The sequence below is a fragment of the Trichechus manatus genome, unplaced genomic scaffold (assembly GCF_000243295.1).
Source record: "Trichechus manatus latirostris isolate Lorelei unplaced genomic scaffold, TriManLat1.0 scaffold00282, whole genome shotgun sequence".
Classification (NCBI taxonomy): domain Eukaryota; kingdom Metazoa; phylum Chordata; class Mammalia; order Sirenia; family Trichechidae; genus Trichechus; species Trichechus manatus.
Window position 1 is genome coordinate 353,881 of NW_004444218.1, and position 16,066 is coordinate 369,946.

Sequence of the window (16,066 nt, forward strand, 5' to 3'; positions counted from 1 at the left end):
CAATTAAAAAATGGGCAAAGGATATGAACAGGCACTTCTCCAAAGAAGATATTCAGGTGGCTAACAGACACATGAAGAAATGCTCACGATCATTAGCCATTAGAAAAATGCAGATCAAAACTACAATGAGATATCATCTCACCCGAATAAGGCTAGCATTAATCCAAAAAACACAAAATAATCAATGTTGGAGAGGTTGTGGAGAGACTGGAACACTTATACACTGTTGGTAGGAATGTAAAATGGTACCACCACTTTGGAAATCAATTTGGCGCTTCCTTAAAAAGCTAGAAATAGAAGTACCATATGATCCAGCTATCCTGCTCCTTGAAATATATCCTATAGAAACAAGAGCTGTCACACAAATAGATATATGCATACCCATGTTCATCGCAGCACTGTTCACAATAGTAAAAAGATGGAAACAATCTAGATGCCCATCAATGGACGTATGGATAAACAAATTATGGTATATCCACACAATGGAATACTACGCAACGATAGAGAACAACAATGAAGTCGTGAAACATCTTATAACATGGAGGAAGCTGGAGGTCATTATGCTGAGTGAATTTAGTCAATCACAGAAGGACATATATTGTATAAGACCACTATTATAAGAATTCAAAAAAGGTTTAAACACAGAAGAAAACATTCTTTGATGGTTACGAGGGTGGGGAGAGAGGGTGATGGTTATTCACTAACTAGGTGAAGGGAGGGACAGCACACACTACAGGGAAAGTTAGCACAACTGGACTAAACCAAAGCTAAGAAGTTTCCTGAATACAATCAAACACTTTGAGGGACAGAGAAGCAGGGGTAGAGACCTGGGGACCACGCTTTCAGGGGACATCTAGGTAAACTGGCATAACAAAGCTTATTAAGAAAATGTTCTGCATCCTACTTTGGTGAGTGGCATCTAGGGTCTTAAAAGCTTGCAAGTGGCCATCTAAGATGCATCAATTGGTCCCAACCACCTGGAGTAAAGGAGAATCCAAAGATACAAAGAAAATATTAGCCCAAGAAACAGAAAGGGCCACATAAACCAGAGACTCCATCAGCCTGACACCAGAAGAACTAGATGGTGCCCAGCTACCACCAATGACCGCCTGACAGGGAACACAACCAAGAGTCCCTGATGGAGCAGGAAAAACGTGGACTGCAGAACTCAAATTCTAGTAAGAAGACCAGACTTAATGGTCTGACTGAGACTGGAGGATCCCCAGAAAGCATGGCCCCTGGATTCTCTATCAGCCCAGAACTAAAAGAATTTCTGAGGCCAGTCTTCAGACAGGGACTGGACTGGACTGTGGGACATAAAATGATACTCGTGAGGAGTGTGCCTCTTAGCTCAAGTAGATACAAGAGACTAAACGGGCAGCTTCCATCCGGAGGTGAGATGGGAAGGAACTGGCTGAATGGACATGGAGAATCAGGGGTGGAAAGAAGGGGTATGCTGTTACAGTATGGGGAGAGCAGTTAGAGTCACAGAACTATGTATAAATTTTTGTATGGGAGACTAACTTGAAACGTAAACTTCATTTAAACTACAACAATAAATCAAAAAAATTAAAAAAAAAAATGTGCCTTCAATACCTATGAACCTGATCTTCTGTCCCTCCCTGCTATTTCTTACTCTCTTTTATAACTTCAATGTCTTACATATTGCCTGACACATACCAAGTATTCTAAATGTCTGTTAAGTGGATGAACTTGGGAACAGAAATATGATTCAACACCGACACACCTAGAATAAAACCTAACAGCTATATCCTGTTTTTATTAAAATAAGCAGGTAACACTGAGGCAATGCTGTACAACGGTTATAATGAGACTGAGCATTGCAGCCAGCCCGACTGGGCTCCAAATCTCCACTGCCCACTTCTGTGACCTCGATTAAGCGATCCACCTTATCTTTAAACCTTAGTTTTCTCATGGTTGAAATAATAATAATAATCCTTGCCTCCAAGAAGATTGTAGGGACTAAATGGGATAAAGTGTGATGAAGAACGGTAAGTACAAAAAAAAAAAAAAAAAAAAAAAAAGCTGTGCAACAGAAAAAGCAAATATTAACTACTATTGCTATCTTTACTAAACATAACACCGCTCTAGATACCAGAAGGCATGAACACAACCGAGGCATGAACCAGGAGGCACAAAGCTCGTGGAACTGGAACAAGAGCAGGGAATCCCGCCCACGGAGATGCCCCTTATGCATTTTCCGTGGGGAACTCCTGATTCTGCTTCCCACTCCCAACAACCTTTCAATTAATTTACTGTTTATGAACACCTGTTACGTGCCTAACACTTGGGCACCAACGGGTGGACACAAACGTAGAAGATTCAAGGACCCCACGGTCTGAGAGGAAATGCGAGCCATGCCCCGGACAAGCAGAGATGAGCAGAGGCCGTTCTGCTCAAGGCGTAGCTAGTGCCCGATGCGCCCAGGATGGGCAGACGGCCGGGCCAAGGCCGGGTGACTCGGCATCTACGCGGTCATCTCGCCCGGTCCCACCCGCCCGCCCTACCCCCGGGCCAGGCCTGGCCGCGCTCACCATAACTGACACCTCCACCTCGCAGGCGTCGCTTCTTCCAGGGAATGTTACGTGATGAGACCGCCGACCGCGATCCCTTTCACAGCCTCCTCCGCCGCCGCCACCGCCACCACCACAGCCGACCGTGACGCCGGAGGCTCCCCGGAAGTGACGGACGGGAACCTGAGAAGGGGAGTGCCGAGGCCAGGGGTCGGCTGCAAAAGGGAAACAGCCAAGCAAAGTGTCTGGGGTCTACAATTTCCCAGACGTAAATTCTATAATACCCTTTCCTAACAGAGTTCCCACTCTAGAGATAATTTTTCTTATTATTTTAAATTACGTCTTGATAGTACGCCCCTCCAGACGAACTTAGTAGGGCCCATTCTTTTTCTTGACTACACTACCCAGAATGCAATTAGATCTTCCGGCCTTTGCGTCAGCCAAGTGAACTACACATCCGCCTTTAAACTGGAGCGGGAGCCTATTGAAACTGTAAAACTGACGACCTCATTTTACGTATAACTAAATTTAACTTCTCGGGAAAGGTCTTTTTTTTTTTTTTTTTACTGGAGTTCCCTGTGGGAGGTAACAGTCTTGTCTTCCCAAGGTAAAAATGTCCACCGAGACTCCAGTTTCTCGCTAAATGGAAGTCAGAGTTGAAAGAGGCAACAATGGTTACCTCCTACCGAGTTTTGACGCTCTTTTGGGGGCGGGCCTTGCTTTTCCAACCACAAATGGCGGTGCTCTAGTGCCCGCCCCCAATATGGTCCAATCAGAAAGGAGGAAGGGCTGAGACCTGAGCAGCTATTGATTGGCAGCCCCTGGGCCAATCGGAAAAGCCCTGCTTTGGCGGGAGTGTTGATCGCCGCTGGGGCTCTCTTACCCGTGTTCTTATGCAAGGCGTTTGGCCACCGTGGACATGTTCGTGTCCGATTTCCGCAAGGAGTTCTACGAGCTGGTTCAAAGTCAGGTGAGCCCCAGTCTGGACCCCTGGCCTAGGTCTTGTCGGGAGCAATGAGTGAGCGGAGCGGCCGCTACTCGGGTCACCAAAGTCAGCCTGCCTTCTCTTTCCCCCAACAGAGGGTTCTTCTCTTTGTGGCCTCAGACGTGGACGCTCTGTGCGCCTGCAAGATCCTTCAGGTAAGTGCCGCGGACCCACGGACGGAGGGGCCAGGGCGGGAGGTGAGCAGAATAGAGAGAACTTCCCCCAACCCCCAGATGAGGACAGAGGCGGGGGTGGAGGCTTCAGCAGCGACAATCGAAGACTGAGGAGGTCACCGTCCTGACTGGATGGCGAGAGGTGGGTTAGAGGAGGATTAGGCAAAAGGCAGGATGACTAGTTAATATTTTTGCAATAACCTAGGCAAAAATGGTTGCATTCGGGTGAAATGTAAGATTCGGACCTCTGGTGACCTATGAAATGTGGGGGTTTGAGAGAGACCAATCTGTGACAACTGAAGGCATGGTGGGATCATAAGTGATGCTGGAAGTGCAGGACCTCTGGTCTATTAGAGAAGATCATTAGTTCAGTCTTGTTTTGAATGTAGTGGGGCATCTACATTGAGCTTTGGTCAGGTTGTTAGGTCAGGAACTTATCAGAAGACCTGGAAGTAAGATTGGATTTTCCTCCAGTGTATTAATTTGGAAATTTTCAAACATTCAGCAAAGTTGACAGAGTGATACAGTGAACACTCATATCCCTACCGTGAAGTTTCTCCCATTAACATTCTATTAACATCGCTTTGGAGTCTACGGGTGGTACAAACGGTTAAGCACTCAGCTGCTAACCAAAAGGTTGGCAGTTCAAGTTTACCCAGAGGTGTTTCAGAAGAAAGGCCTAGTGATCTATTTCCAAAAAATTAGCCACTGAAAACCCTATGGTGCACAGCTCTACTCTGACACACGTGGGATTGCCATGAGTCGGAATCGACTTGATAGCAACTGGTTTTAACCTTGCTTTATCATATGTCATCCATCTCTCCACCTATCTTCCCCCCACCCTTGGTGCATTTCAAAGTAACTTGCAGATATCCGAAATTAGACAGGCTTTGAAAATGCTTTTTCCCCAGGCCTTGTTCCATTGTGACCATGTGCAGTACACGCTGGTTCCAGTTTCTGGGTGGCAAGAACTTGAAACTGCATTTCTTGAGCATAAAGAGCAGGTATGAAAGATGCATTTTGGAATAATTAGCCTTTGTTACTCCATTGTAATTTCTTAACCCTTAGCATTCTAATTCCATAATAGGTTGAGTGTATATGTAAGTATAAACTATATTAAGCAAAGTGGAAGAGAAAAACATAGTATGTATACTAGTGACTTACCCTTAAGTTGTGGAGGCAAAATTGACCCCCCACCCCCCAAAAAAAGGACAGTAAATATGGACAGCAGAAATTTTATTGTCAGGCACATGGAATTTAGCAGTTAGTGTTTAATTTGGCCTAATTAAAACTTTTTAGGGTATACTGCTATTTTACATTATCTCTCCAAGTATATGTATCCCAGGTTCCAATTTGAAATCCAGGAACATATCTTCTTCCTTGGAGCCCTCGTGGTGCGGTGATTAAGAGCTTGGCTGCTAACCAAAAGGTCGGCAGTTCAAACCCACCAGCCGCTCCTTGGAAACCCTATGGGGCAGTTCTACTCTGTCCTATAAGGTTGCTATGAGTCAGAATCGACTCAATGGCAACGGGTATCTTCTTCCTCTGTAATTTAAACCATAGCAGCCAGGACTCCTCCCACCTCCGCTTGGGGTCGTAAGGAGAGATGGGACATCTTGGGCCACACGGGGAGGGGCTGGGGTGTGGAAGAAAGTCCCTGGTGTCCCTGGCCATATGTGAGACTGCCCTGACAGAGATAAATCCTAGTAACCTGGAGTTCCTGTCATCATGTGAGGGAACTTTGCCAGTGCAGTGTTTGTAAGAAAATGATTTCTATAGTGATACGGTGTAATACCAAAAAAACCAAACCAAACTGACTGTCGTCGAGTTGATTCCTACTCATAGCAACTCCATTGGGTTTCTGCCTTAGGCTGGGTTTTCTAGAGAAGCAAAACCAGTAAAGTGTATAAATACATAATGAGAGAGATTTATATCAAGGAAATGGCTCACATGGTTGTAGAGGCTGGAACGTCCCAAGTCCATGGGTCAGGCTGGAGACTTCTGATTCACGTAGCCACAGGGGCTGGCAAACTCAAGATCAGCAGGTCAGATAGCAGGGCAGATCAGCAGATCAGCAGCCAAGACCACAGGTAAGCTGCTAGCTCAAGTCCCAAGAACCGGAGGTCACACAAACAGGAGCCAGCCGCAGAATCCACAGTGAGCAAAAGCCCATGAGCCTTGCCAGAGAGTCCACTTATATTCGATGCTGACCACACCCCCAAGGAAACTCCCTTTCAGCTGATTGACTGCTCACAGCAGATCCCATCATGGAGGTGATCACATTATATCAAATCTCATCATCGAAGTGGTCACATCATACAACTGCCAAACTACATCGTAACCCCCAAACCACCCAGAATCATGGCCCAGCCAAGTTGACACACAACCTTAACGATCACAGTTTCCAAGGCTATAAATCTTTATGGAAGCAGAGTGCCACATCTTTTTCCTGCAGAGCCACTAGAGATTTCGAACCACAGACCTTTCGATTAGCAGTCAAACACTTTAACCACTGTACCGCTAGGGTGTAGTAGAGGGCTTAAATTTAGGTGCCCAAAAGGCATGGGTTACGCAAGATTTGCTAAAAATTTAAACCTCTACCTGGCAAGGCAGAAGCCCTGGTGGCCCAACCATTAAGCACTTGGCTGCTAACCGAAAGGTCAGTGGTTCGAACCTACCAGGTGCCATACAGGAGAGAAGACCTGGTGATCTGCTCCTGAAAATATTATAGCCTAGGAAACCCTATGGGACAGTTCTAGTCTGTCACATGCGGTCACTGTAAATCAGAATCAACTCGACAGCACCCAACAATAACAACCTGGTGAGGCAGTACAGTGTAACGACTGTGAGATCTGGAGAGACCCATTACATGTTTGTGGTCCGGGCACACTCGTTAGCTTCTTCACCCTGTGCACAAGACTTGGGATCACTGAGCTTCTGTGTGCACCTCCAGGAAGCAGGGCCAACCATAGGGCCTACCTCATGGTGTTGTTATGAAAATGAAATGAAGGAGTATATCAGAGCACTCAGCACAGGCTAGCTGTGGCCATTCTCAGAGCCCCTCCCGGTGAGGGCCTCACCTACTGTTGGGGACTTGATGTGTCTTGGCAGGCGGACTTGGAAGCTTGGTGCAGAAAAGGTGAAGGGCCTCCTCAATGAGCTTATTTTACAGTGTGTCTACTCTTTTTTTTTTTTTTTTCAGTTCCGTTATTTTATCCTTATAAACTGTGGAGCTAATATAGACCTATTGGATATCCTTCAGCCCGAGGAAGATACTATATTCTTTGTGTGTGATACCCACAGGCCAGTCAACGTCGTGAATGTGTACAATGATACCCAGGTAACCAGGCCTTTGAGGCCCACAGCCTGGGCTTGGCATTGGTCCCTACCTCCTCAGTGTTCTCCCATCCACCTGTCTGTACCTTTTTATGCCATGCACAATGTTCCATCTGGTGTTCTAGGCAAGCATGTATCTGTCTCTCCTGTGGGAGTTTGTTAGCAACCTAAGGACAAGGACCTGGTCTTGTCCATCTTTGGTGAGAAACATGGCACCTGACCTGTGGGGGTGCACAGAATGTGGAATTTGCTTGACCTGGGAGGTGTTGGGGCTAGAACCCGGCACTGGGTCTGCCCTTGGTTCTCAGGCCCAGCCCTGCCCAATTTAATATCAGGGGACCTTAGAGGCCTGTAAATGGGGCCAGGAGTGGCCCCACCAACCCAAGAAGTCATGTGAGGACCAGCAAGGGAGCTGGTGTGAGAGGTCCCGGTGACCCTAAAACAGCTCTGCTGCTCCAACTCTCCGGACCCTGGAGAGGGAGCATGGAGCCCAGTGCAGAGCAGCCACCTCACCACCCTCTACTTCAGTTTCTCTCACCCATGTTTACCAAGTGCCAGGCCTCAGATTCTCATGGCGGAACTCCTCTAAGAGAAATCAGCCCAGAATTGCTTTGAAAGACGGAGGTTTTATTCAGTTTGGGCTTGCACATCTTCATGCCCTCCATCAGAGGCCAAGCTGTGGGTGTTTGTTTTGTTGGCTTTGTGTGTGGCCTGAGAGGAAGCTTTTTTTTTTTTTTTTTAGACTTCAGCAGCTGCAGGTGGTTTTCAAATTTCCATAATTCCTACATACAGTGTGGTGCAAAACCAACACCTCACTGAGTGGAAATGGGCACAAAAAAAAAAATGCCTGAGAAGTCTGGAACTCTTCTCAAACAGGTGGCTGTCTGCAGGTACAGAAAGCTTACCAGTCAGCCAACCAGGAAATGATAAGATTCTGCAGGGGAAAGATACATCTTGATGGATAGTTTTTTGTTGAGGAGAGACTCAATTTGTTTTTTGTCTTAAACTTAGATCAAACTACTTATCAAACAAGATGATGACCTTGAAGTTCCCGCCTATGATGACATCTTTAGGGATGAAGAGGAGGATGAAGACCATTCGGGAAATGAAAGTGATGGCTCAGAGCCTTCTGAGAAGCGCACACGATTAGAAGAGGTGTGTTTGGGCCTCTCACAGCAGTCTTGAGGTCAGGGGTCAGTCCTGGCTTGAGCCCGCCTGGACCCAGGCATAACTTGGGGGCAGTGGGTACAGTGCAGAGTGGTAGAGGGAGCAGCATGGGACTGAAGGGCTCTGCCATTCCCTGCTGTGTGGCCTTGAGCAGATTACCCAATATCACTGAGCTGCAGCGTCTCTTCTGTATAGTAGAATCCCGTCAGATGACCTGACACCTAGGAAAATCCAGTTCCACGCCTAGATAGTAAACGTTTTTGAAAAAGTGATATAGAGAAACTACCACTCTGCTCAGGAAGCACTGGCTGTGAAGTGACTGTGTGAGGAGGGCCATGTGGCCACAGCCCTTAGCCCGGTTCCACCCCAGATGGTCACTCAGGGAAACATCTTGTGTGTAAAGACATGAGTGGTTTGCACCACGTGGACCTTGGGTCCTAGCTGCTCGCCAATCTGGGGCTCAGCCTAGGGAAGGGCCCTGCCCAACACTGGCCTTTGCCACTGGAAGTAGAATTGCAGGTGGGAGGCCATTCTTCCTCAGAACGGAAGGAGATCTTTTATTCTAGCGTTCATTATTGCTGTTGAAGGAGCTGCCTGCCCTGCTAGCTCTCAATCCTTGGTATGGGATGTGTTGTTTTTTAGTATTTTGTTTTCGGTGAAGGTTTACACAGCAGTTTAGGTTCCCATTCAACAATTTCTACACAATTTGTTCACTGACATTGGTTACATTCTTCACAATGCGAGAACATTCTTATTATTTCCATTCTGGTTGTTCCATTTCCATTAGTATAGTTTCCCTGCCCCCTTATATTCTCATCTTTGTTTTAGAGTAATTGTTGACTACTTGGCCTTGTACAGGTGATTTTTTAAAGGAACACAGTACTTATGGGTGATATTAGTTATTTTTGAGCCAGTCTGTTATTTAGCTACAAGATGACTCTGGTTAGTTTCAGTTCAAGGTTTAAAGAGTATCTCAGGGCAGTAGTCTCAGGGAGTTCTCCTGTCTCAACCAGTCCAGTAGATCAGTAGATCTGGGATTTTTTGTTGTTGTTTGTTTTTTTTTTTTTTTTAGGGATTTGAGGTTCTGTTCCACATTTTTCTCCCATTCTATCAGGGTCCATCTATTGTGGCCCTGGTTAGAATGGTTGGTAATGGTAGCCAGGCACCATCTAGTTCTGGTCTCAGGGTATATGAGGCCATGGTTTGTCTAGACTATTTGTCCTATAGAGTAGCTTCTTCTTTGAGTCTTTGGTTTTCCTTCTTTCTCTTTTGCTCTGAGTGAGTAGAGACCAATAGTTGTATCTTAGATGCACTTGTGAGCTTTTAAGACCCCAGACACTACTTGCCAAACGAGTATGTAGAATATAACTTTATGAAGTATATTATGCCAACTGATCAAGATGTTCCATGAGACTATGATCTTATCCTTCAAACCCAGTAAACCAATCCGATGAGGTGTTTGATTATGTCTAAGAAGTATCCGTAACGGTACCCCCATGTGCAATATATGAACATATGTGCATTTAGTCACATAGATGCGTATACATATACATACACCTCTACGTGATCACATATACATACCTATACACATATGTGCCTATGTATATACCCACACATATATTTTTTGGTTGTTGTTGCTGTTGTTTCAAAATTATGTATGCCATAGCAATTACGAACAGGTTTTTTTCTGTGTACATTTTAGTGACATCATTTACCTTCGTCATGTTGTGTACACTCTACCCTCATTTGATGTTACCTTCCCCGTCACCAAAAATAACAGTTGTCTACTATCTAGAGAGTGAATCCTCCCATCCCTGGTAACCATTAATGAACATTAAAAAAAAAATTAAAAAAAAACAAAACATTAGTTTCTTTGTATCTACCTGTTCATGTCATTTCATAAAAGTTAGAACTTACAATATTTGGTTTTTTGTGATTGACTTATTTCATTCAACATAATGTCGTCCGGGTTCATCTGTGTTCCAAGACGTTTCAGGAACTCTTTTTTCTTTATTGCTGACTTGTATTCCATTGTATGTATGTACCACATTTTACTTATCCATTCATCTGTTGATGGGCACTTAGGTTGTTTCCACGTTTATGCTGTTGTGAATAGCACTGTGATGAACATAGGTGTGCATATGTCTATTCGTTCTTCACTTTCTTCGTAAAGTCTTTTGATGCACAGAAGTTTTTAATTTTAATGAAGTCTAGTTTATCATTATTTTTCTTTTGTTGCTCATGCTTTCAGTGTCGTATCTAAGATCCATTGTCAAAAACAAGGTCTTGAAGATTTACTCCTATGTTTTCTTCTAAGGGTTTTACAGTTTTGCTCTTATACCATCATGTTTAGGTCACTGGTCCATTTTGAGATAATTTTCATATAGGTTGTAAGGTAGGGGTCCTATTTGTAGTGTTTTTGAGTGCACCTCCTTGTTTAGATTTTTTAGTGGCTGCTCTAGGTATCACATTATATGTACAAAACTTATCAGTCTGCTGGTGTCATCATCTTATCAATTCAAGTAAAATGTAAAATCTTACCTCCCTTTACATTCCTTTAATCCCCCTTCTTTATGATATAATTTTCTTAAATATTTCTTCTTCATACATTTAGAAACACATCAGTGTTACAATTTTTGCTTCAACCATCCAACATAATTCTATAACTCAAGGTAAGCTTATTACAAAACCCCAAAACCCACTGCTGTCAAGTGGATTCCGGCCCATAGTGACCCTATAGGGTTTCCAAGGCTGTAAATCTCTACAGAAGCAGACTGCCACATCTTTCTCCTGTGCAGCTGCTGGTGGTTTCGAACAACCGACCTCTTGGTTGGCAGTCGATCACTTTAACCATTGTACCACCAGGGCTCCTTAAGCTTATTATATTTACCCAAAATTTAGCTTCTCATGTTCATTTTTTCTTCCTCATGTTCCAAGGTTTCTTTTTTTATCATTTTTTTTCTATTTACATAACTTCCTTCAGCCATTATTTTAAGGTGGGTCTACTGGTAACAATGTTTTCCTTCTGAGAATGTCCTGATTTCCTTTTCTTTTCTGCAAGATATTTTTACTGGGTGTGGGATTCCAGATTAACAGTTCCTTTTTTTCTGGACTTGAAAAATATGGGGCCACTTCTTTCTGGCCTCCATGGTTTCCGATAAGAAATCTGCTGTCATTCGAATTGTTTTTCCCCTATAGGCAAGGTGTCGTTTTTCCTTTTGCTGCCTTCAAGTTAGTATTTTGGTGTTTTTTTTTATTTGTTTGTTTGTTGCTTAGTTGTCAGGAGTTTAATTATGATATGTCAGTGTGGATTTCTTTGAGTTTTTCCTATTAGGGGTTCACTTAGCTTCTTGAACGTGTAAGTTTATGTATCTCGCCAAGTTTTCAGCCATTATTTCTTCAAGTGCTTTATCAGCCCCACCCTCTTTGTCTTCTCCTTCCAGGATCCTACAACATGAATATTGCATCTTTTGTTATAATCCCGCCAGTCCCCGAGGACTATTTTCAGTCTGTTTTCTCTCTGTTGTTCAGATTAGTAATCTCTATTGTTCTGTCTTCCAGTTCACTGATTCCTTTGTCCCCTCCTTTCTCTTCTTGAGCCCATCCACTGAGCTTTGCTTTTGGTTATTGTATTCTTCAGTTCTAAAATTTTCATTTAGCTCTTCATAGCTTTTATTTCTTTGCTGAGGCTTTGTGTATTTTCATTTGCTTCAAGTGAGTGCATTTGTAATTGCTCATGGAAGTATTTTTATCATGGCTGCTGTAAAACCTTTGTCAGAAAATTCTAAATATTTAAAATAATGAGCTCTTAAAAATAATGAATATCATCCCTGTCATCTCGGTGTAGGCACTGTTGATTGTCTTTTTTATTCAGTTTGAGATCTTCCTGGTTGTTGGTATGACAAGTGATTTTTGAATTAAACCTGGACATTTTCATGTTATGTTTTGAGATTCTGGGCCTTATTTAAACCTTCTGTTGTAGCTGATTTTCTGTGACACTCCGGCAGAGGGGGCAGGCATGGCCTCTTTACTGCCAGGTGGAGGTGGAAGTTCAGGTTCCCCACTTGGCCTCTTGACACTGAGGGGGTGGTTCTTCATTACCACTGAACAATGAAAGTGCTGGCTCCCTGCTTGGCCTTCTCTGACACTATACTATCCTGGTGGAGTGTTGGGGATTGTCACAGCTCCACAAGGATGGAAGACTAGGCTCCCACTTGGCCTTTGCTGGTGTGGTAGGGATGGGACCCCAGTGTTTTCTGTGATGTTTGGCTGGAGTAGAGCAGTTATTGGCTAACAGTTTTCTCTTTTGCTTGACTGTCCCCTTCCTCGGCCTTTTGACTAGAGAAAGCAGACCTTCGTCGAGGTTTTTTTGTCTGTACCTGTCAGTGTTTCCAGGTTACTGACTTCTTCAGCTCCAAGTCTGGGATACATGAGGCGAGAAGAAAACTCAGAAAGAAAACTAGAAACCTGTCTCCCTCAGAGCTGAGAATTTCCTTATATTCTTTGATTTTTTTTTTTTTCCCTTCTTTCTCTGCCATAAACTCACCACCATGTCTGTTGTTCCTTAGGTCCCAGTATCCCAGCTGGTCTGCCTCTATCTCTCCGCCTTTCTGGGTCTTTTGTTTGTTTTATATAAAATGTCCAGGGTTGTAGGTTGTATTTAGAGAAAGATATAGGAGAAATGTATCTATTCCATCTTCCCAGAAGCAAAAGTCTCGAGACCATGGGTTTTTAAAACCACCTACAACCTCATCCTTTGTTTTGAGAATTAAATGAGATTGTGCCTGTAAAATTAAAAGACTGACTGGCACATAGTAGAACGTAACAAACATTAACCAGTTAACCAGTTGCTGTTGAGTCAGTTCCGACTCATGGCAACCCCGTGCTTGTCAGAGTAGAGCTGTGCTCCATGGGGTTTGTAATGTCTGATTTTTTGGAAGTACATCACCAGGCTTTTCTTCCAAGGCACCTCTGGGGGTGGACTTGAACTGCTAACCCTTTGGTGAGCATCTGAGCACATTAACCATTGGTACTGCCCAGGGACTCCTAAGAAATATCAACTCTTACTAATTCCGATGAAGAAACTGGCACGAGGCGAGTGAGTGGCTTGTCCCAGGTCCCACGGTTGTGGGTGGCAATGGAGAGCTGTGGGGAGCTCACCTGGAGTCTAGCCTGGAGCAGGTGCTTATGAAACAGTTCCTCCCTTCTGTCCATGGTATCTGCAATGCCGATGAACTGGAAGGGATCCCGGCCATCATCTAGGAGCAGACTGTACTTGGGCACAGGATGACCCAGGTTTTTCCTCAGAGGTCTGTGGCCAGTGGCCTCTCCCAGATCAGAACCTTCTCAGGCTGTGAGGATAAATCTCTGGCATTTTGTGCTCTTTGTCCCTGTGCCAGGAAGTATTGGAGCAAACCATGAAGAGGAGGCAGCGAAGAGCATGGGAGGCCCGGAGGTGAGTTTGCATCAAGCAGCACCTACTGTCCTGTAGCAGCACCCCTACTGCTAGGAGCAGCACCCAGTGTCCAAGAGCAGCACCCCCGTTGCTGGGAGCGGCACCCCACTGTTCGGTAGCAGCACCTCCATGGCCAGGAGCAGCAGCTCACCATCTGGGAGCAGCACCCCCATGGCCAGGAGCAGCACCCCCATGGCTGGGAGCAGCACCCCAGTGGCCAGGAGCCCACTCTTCCTGAGGGACTATGGTACTGCCCACACCTGCATGTTCCCGGGAGTCTGTGATTTTTTCCATTTTGAGTAATTTGTTTAGTCTAGAACCCAGAGCCAGGGGCTCCAAAACTCAGCATAGGGCCCCCGCATGGAGAAGGCTCTGGGTCACCCCTGACCCAAGAGTAGCAGGCCTGGCCCAAAGGTTTCACAAATATGAGCCATCTGTTAGGGGTGATGGCTCCTGGTTTTTAGTTTTATAAAGTTTTCCAAATGTAGATACTTTTATCTAAAACTCTTTATAAATGAAATAGATGCCAATTGTGTAGAACTTTGCATAGAAACCTATGAAGAGGAAACTAAGCTATCCATAATTCCACTTCATCTTGCAAATTATAAAATCGGAGTGCTTTAAAATAAAAATATTGGAAAGATTATTCCAGCTTGAGGTGAATGTGCAGCAGTGCCCTTAAGCTGAGAACTGGGGGAATTCTTTGCTGAGTCTAGTCTTTGGAGGTCTTGCTGGGCTGCCCTGCTGCTCAGGACAACTCCCTGTTGTTTCAGCTGTGGGCATGCACTATTGCAGCATGGAGGGAAGGCCACACCTTGTGAGAGTGGACGAGCCCAGACCACAGACCCACAGTCCCTGGCAGGAAATTCCCCTTGGTTCTCATGTCTTAGAGCGCCTGGAGACGGACATGCCACCAGGCCTCTGCTTATGTTCTCAGTAGGCAAACAGGATGACCCATTTCTTGTTAATACTTCTCATCTTTGTATGGACAGTGTAAAAACATTTCAAGAAGTGAAGGGGAAAAAAATGTAAAAATAATTCATAATCTCACTACCTAAGGCAAAGAGACTTTAGGCTTGGATCTCTCCTCCTGGGTTATCCATCCTTGTATGTTTTTCATAAACACAATATGCATCTAATTTTACATTTCCCCCTTAACCATTTTCTGTATTTCTTAATTGGCAATGTTTCTTCTTTTTGAACTGTAGGTTACTTCCAATATTTTGCCATTTGCACAGAAGAGTGCAATGAATAATTCTGCACATAATGAGTTTTGTCTTGATTTGTTCTTTTGAATGTTTGTCTTGGGATTCTGGGATTATGCTGTTTTACACAGCCACAAGTAGTGTGTGTCAGTTTCACTATACCTTCCCAACGTTGTCAATATGCATTCTGCCAAAGAGTCTATAAGTGAAAGAATGGTTATTGTCAGTTGCCGTTCAGTTGATCCCAATTCATGGTGACCCTGTGTGTTACAGAGTAGAACTGTGCTGCATAGGGTTTTCTTGGCTGTAATCCTAAAAGAGGAGTCCCAGGTAGCGCAAACAACCTGCTTCTAAATGGTCACAGCCTTGAAAACCCAAAGGAGCAGTTCTACTCTGCACACACGGGGTCACCATAAGTCAAAATCAACTCAACAACAAGTAACAACAATCTTACAGGAAAAGATCGCCAGACCTATCTTCCACAGTATCGCTGGGTGAGTTCTAACCATCGACCTTTAGGTTGTTGGTCAAGCACAAACCATTTGCACCACCCAGGGACCAAAAGAATAGTACCATGATTTAATTTGCATTTCTTTGAATACTGTCAAGTTTTAACATCCAAAATGTTATGCTTACTGTTTTGCTTCCTGTTGAAAACATGCGTTTTATATTATTACAGAAGAGAAATCCTCTTTGACTATGAACAGTATGAATACCATGGGACATCAGTAAGTATGAATATGTGCAATTCACCCTAAAATTCTAACTCTAGTGGTTGTTGTTGTTGTTAGGTGCCGTTGTCAGGTCTGACTCATAGCAACCTTATGTACAACAGAACGAAACACTGCCCGGTCCTGTGCCATCCTCATGATTGTTGCTATGCTCGAGCCCATTGTTGCAGCCACTGTGTCAGTACATCTTGTTTAGTGTCTTCCTCTTTTTCACTGACGCTCTACTTTACCAACCTTGACGTTCTTCTCCAGGGACTGGTCCCTCCTAATAACATGTCCAAAGTATGTGAGACGAAGTCTCACCTTCCTCACTTCCAAGGAGCCCTCTGGCTGTACTTCTTCCAAGACAGACTTGTTCATTCTTTTCTTTTTTTCTTAATTTTTCTTTATTGTTGTAATTAAATGAAGTTTACATTTCAAGTTAGTCTCCCATACAGAATTTTTTTTTTTTTTACATACATTGTTATGAGACCCCAACCA

General features: G+C 44.3%; 2 protein-coding genes across 3 annotated transcripts in view; one reads left to right on the forward strand and one right to left on the reverse strand.

Moving 5' to 3' along the window:
• UFD1 (ubiquitin recognition factor in ER associated degradation 1) overlaps positions 1-2,817 on the reverse strand; it is a 41,136-nt gene extending 38,319 nt beyond the window's left edge. The window contains exon 1 of one of the 2 annotated variants that reach the window (XM_023725049.1): positions 2,556-2,652. Coding sequence is in view for 1 of the 2 variants with exons in the window: in XM_023725047.1 (XP_023580815.1) it covers positions 2,556-2,558 (3 nt within the window). In the remaining variant the exon portion in view is untranslated. Of the gene's footprint in view, positions 1-2,555 lie in introns of both variants that reach the window. The other variant, XM_023725047.1, reaches the window with a different exon arrangement.
• Positions 2,818-3,308: 491 nt separating this feature from the next.
• Positions 3,309-16,066, forward strand: part of CDC45 (cell division cycle 45) — a 40,708-nt gene continuing 27,950 nt past the window's right edge. The window contains exons 1-7 of the mRNA XM_004390083.3: positions 3,309-3,504; positions 3,615-3,674; positions 4,604-4,696; positions 6,895-7,032; positions 8,040-8,183; positions 13,595-13,650; positions 15,535-15,583. Of these exons, the coding sequence (XP_004390140.1) occupies positions 3,454-3,504; positions 3,615-3,674; positions 4,604-4,696; positions 6,895-7,032; positions 8,040-8,183; positions 13,595-13,650; positions 15,535-15,583 (591 nt within the window). The 5' untranslated portion in view covers positions 3,309-3,453. The remainder of the gene's footprint in view (positions 3,505-3,614; positions 3,675-4,603; positions 4,697-6,894; positions 7,033-8,039; positions 8,184-13,594; positions 13,651-15,534; positions 15,584-16,066) is intronic.